This window comes from Penaeus monodon, chromosome 40 (assembly GCF_015228065.2).
Source record: "Penaeus monodon isolate SGIC_2016 chromosome 40, NSTDA_Pmon_1, whole genome shotgun sequence".
Classification (NCBI taxonomy): domain Eukaryota; kingdom Metazoa; phylum Arthropoda; class Malacostraca; order Decapoda; family Penaeidae; genus Penaeus; species Penaeus monodon.
Window position 1 is genome coordinate 17,033,546 of NC_051425.1, and position 4,539 is coordinate 17,038,084.

A 4,539-nucleotide genomic window follows, 5' to 3' on the forward strand; every position below is an offset into this window, starting at 1 on the left:
TCACCGTCACCATCATCATCCTCTTCATCACCACGAGCTATCAGTAATCATTATCATATCACCACCATAATTACCAGACATCACTCATGACCATATAATCCTCACTATCCCAATCATCATCCACAATCACCTCTTCCACAGAAAACGTAAAAAAGTCACAAATTAGAAAGCATATAACTGCTCACTTTTTTCAGATCTTTAACGAATCCCCTCAATACATGTTACCGCGCGTTGATGGCCATTTTCTACCCGACTACCCCGCCGTTCTGCTGAGAAGAGGACGCTATAACAAGGTGGACATTATATCTGGGATTACGCAAGATGAGGCAGCCGTGATTAGCCTGAGTAAGATTTAGAACAGCGGTTCTTTAACCCCTTTCGTTCTCTTCTCACGACCTCCTCTCCTGAACCTTTGTCCACGGCATTACTGTGGCCCATAAGTTTTCTTTTTTCTTTTTTGTTTAAGGGTTAACTTTGCGTAGAGGTAATACGAAACAAATCAACACGAAAAAAAATGATTTATTGAAAACGTCACTAGTCTAAAAACCTTGTAAAAGAAAAAGAGCCTCATTAAAATTGCGAAATTCGCAGAAACCTCAAACGACACCTAGGTTAAGAAATGCTGATTTAGAGGATCTTTAGTGAGACCTTCAGTTTCTTTTTCTCGTGAATATTTTTTCCTCTTATTAGCCGTTATAAATCGTAAACTGGAATTTCTTTGTCGTTTATCTATTTATATTGACATTATAAGACGTGCTACATATACGCAATGCTATTTCAAACTGAAGTAAGCATGAAGGGCATATTTTGATGGAAATATTAACCCACAAACGTCTGGATTGAGATCTTAATCAATTGGTCTTTTCTTCTCATAAAGCCTGCAGGCTGAGTTTCCTTTGTTAGTCAGTTATTACGCTGGGCCTAGCCGTAACTAATGACATGAAACGAGAAGCACAGCACTGAATCAATCAAGACTTCATTCTCGTGAAAGGTTTTATCTCTTATAAATGTTATACACTGTAGACTCACATTTCTTTTACCATTTACCTACTTGTATTGACATTGCTATACCCACGGCAAACCCACCAAGAAACAACTAATCACCTGTTTCTGCCTTCAACCAGTTTTCACCTTGGACAAAGCCGCTGCAAACAGCCTGGTCCAGAACTTCTCTGTCAACGGACCGGTTTCACTGATCTTCGAAGCTTGGGAAGATGACCCGGAGTACCTGGCACGCCGAGCCTTCCACCACTACCTGGGCGCCATTGAAGTGACAGAAGAGAAACGGGATTCACTTATCAGGGTAAAGAGATGATGGTAATGAGGGCAATAACGATGTGGGTATTGATGTCTTATAGCAGGGCTACTCAACTATAAGGAGAAAAAGGTCCAGTTAGACAAGTTCCAATATATGCAGAGGTCCGAATAAATATTTTACATACAATCGTGAAGATAAACCCGCCAATGTGAGTACTCCATAGTGTTTCCATATGATATTTATTCATTTCATAATCACTCTTTGACTACTTCATACAAAATATAAAGCTAACTAGTGGAAAAAAGAAAAAAAGAAAAAAAAGAAAGAAAGAAAGAAAGAAAAAATATATACATATATACACACAATTTTTATTTAATTATACTTTTCCCCTCCTGGATCCTGGGGTCCCGCTACAACACTCAGGAGGTTTTAGGTTTGTCAGTGATCATAATGAGGGTAATGATGATATATAAGCTTGTTAATTATAACAGTGTAGATAACGATATATGTTTGTTTATGATCATAATGTGGTAATAATATATAAATTTGTTAATGATCATTGTGTTGGAAATTACAACAATGAGGAGGATAGCGATTTGAGAGAATCACGGAGAAAGTAAATTAGATTATTTTCCAGCTGTATCATGTAGTGCTTATACTCAAAACGCGCAGTCCTTTAAAGATACCTTGGAATGATAACAATAATCGAAGTGGGTATTAAAAATATATACAACCTTTTTTTTCTAATGAAAATACCAAATGTCCCAGCTTTTCAGTGATAGAATGTTCGACATGTGTCATCTTGACGCGGTCGGGCAACACCTCAGAACATCTCATCAGAACGTGTTTACATACAAACTGCAGCATGACGGAGAACACGAGTCTGTTTTTGGTCTTTTCCCTACTACTCCGGATTGGTACAAAAGCTGTAAATATATTCTTTCAACCAGTTCGGAGAGAGAGATATGGTTACATGATTACTGATATTGTTCTGTCATAGTGGTGCAAATATATGAATTCCAGTGCTTGACGATTGATTACACGGGTTGCCAAGTCACTATTATCGTAGAAATTGACGAATTATCCAATGTAATATTTTTTTCCTGTTCAGACGTCGGTCACGCAGATGATATTTTGTACCTATTCGGTCAAGCTGAGGGCAACAGAACGTTGAAGCGAGACGAGGATCTATTCGTTAGCCGCATCATGGTAGAGCTGTGGACCAACTTCGCTTCCGTCGGGTAATGGGCAAATATCTCAATTTCCTGTTTTGTGCGAGTATTAGGGTGCTGTTTCCACAATCTGTCCATGTTAACAACACTGGGAACTTACAATAACCAGTGTTTAAGTTCCAATAGTAATTACAATACTATGATCTCAATATTTATAAACTGATTTCGATTATCCATCACAGATAACCTTTCTTCACTCATCATTTATGCTCGAATAGTAATTGCACTACTGTGATCTCAGTATCATAAACCGATTTCGATTATCCATCACAGGTGCCCCGTGTTTACTCATCGTGTGTTCCAATAGTCTCCTACATTTTCACGGGGTCTCTCTCTCCTCTTTTCAGACACCCGACGCCTGACATGTCCCTCGGCTTCAAATGGAACCCGACGTCCTTCCCAACAGACTCCTATTTGTCCATCACCTCCTCACCCACCATGAAAACCTTCGAAGACTGCGAGGTATTATATCATATATACTATTGTTGTCATTTTCCCGTAATTATCAAAGATTTTAATGACGTGGAGTATTGTATCGTTTGCATTGCGGAGAAAAAGTTGCGTTGGCTTATATAGGAAAGGTTGAATCTAGGATTTTTAAGAGGGGATTGCTGAAAGTTCCCATAAATAATTGATCATGGCGGTCTATACCTTATGGGCTTTTCTATATAGATATTTAAATCTACAAGCATTTAGAAGAGAGCATGGTGAGCGTCCCTATAAACGCCTCTGAAAAAAATGAGTTAGGTTGTCCTGTTTACTATCCAAACGTAGGGATGTGTATGTGGGTGTTTGAGTTCCTTTCCTGTTCATACCAAAATTACCCTTTTGTAAAAAAAAAAAAAAAAAAAAAAAAAAAAAAAAAAAGGGAAATAAGGCACCCTTTTTCACCTGAGCCCACGCCCCTTTTTGAGAAATCTGTCTACGTCACTGTTCAAAAGGTGATCATTTTTCTCACCGTCTCGCCACAGATAAAAGGTAATCCTCTTCCTTATTGTCTATTTCAGACCCGTGAATTCTGGAAGAACATGCCTACCAAGAATAACAAAATGCTGTACCCTGAGCGCTTCTACAAGTGTCACTTACCTGGCTGCTTAGACATGTACCTGTAATAAACTGATAGGATGGCGCTTCACTGATATCTAGTTGTCAGTGTCATTAGTGCCAAGAGACCCTGTTCTTATTAGTTTAACAAATATTTAGCAGATAATACGTTCTTGGTGTGCAGTTTATTGAAGTCTAATAAATACAGGGTGAGTGTGATCTAATAACAGTAACGTAGCCATTGTTTACATTTTTTTTTCTTTTTTTTGCACCATATTATCAAAATATTTTGAAAGTATGATTACCATCAGCTTCTGTGCCAAATCATATTTTCCAGTTTGTCAGAGATTATCAGTATTTCTCATAACCTTTGTGTCACAATTTATGTAACATCGCAGTTATCCGTGATGCTGTTTTTGTGAACGTATATGTACACAATTAATAAAGGAACTATTTCTCTTTTTTCTTTTATTATACTGATTAACTCGTAATAGTGAATTAGATGAATGCTAACAAATAACAAATAGGATAGATCTACTGCTAATAATAACAACAACGATATGAAAATAACATCCTGAATGTATTTTCACTCTATTTTCAACCTTTTTTCTGGCCACTCTTATCCACTCGCAGTATCCTCGTCCCATCCTCACTCAATCCTATCCCATACTCATAACCCGGATAAGGAAAAAAATATATTGTTTACAAGAACATCGAAAAATTCATTAAAGTAAATGATACTAAGAGCAAATCAACAAATAAAATTGCCTGATTAGCGTAATCCATGATTCTTGTATATGAGGAAGAAATCACAACACGCAGTTTTTCAGCTGAGTTTGATTTCGTCAAAGTTGGATTTTGAACGAAAGCGTAAAGAAATTATTTTACAGTTTTTACGGTTTGAAAATTTCGGTGAGAAAGCTTCACTTCTATTTAAAAAACATCTGAAGCACAACTCTTCCTGACAAAAATATATGATAATAATAATAATAATAATAATAATAA

General features: G+C 37.0%; 1 protein-coding gene across 1 annotated transcript in view; it reads left to right on the top strand.

The window, feature by feature from the left end:
• The window catches only part of LOC119597846 (cholinesterase 1-like), a 12,852-nt gene extending 8,859 nt beyond the window's left edge, over positions 1-3,993 (top strand). Inside the window, 6 exon segments of the mRNA XM_037947500.1 lie at positions 195-345; positions 1,125-1,303; positions 2,027-2,186; positions 2,370-2,499; positions 2,838-2,952; positions 3,498-3,993. Of these exon segments, the coding sequence (XP_037803428.1) occupies positions 195-345; positions 1,125-1,303; positions 2,027-2,186; positions 2,370-2,499; positions 2,838-2,952; positions 3,498-3,602 (840 nt within the window). The 3' untranslated portion in view covers positions 3,603-3,993.
• Positions 3,994-4,539: the final 546 nt, after the last annotated feature.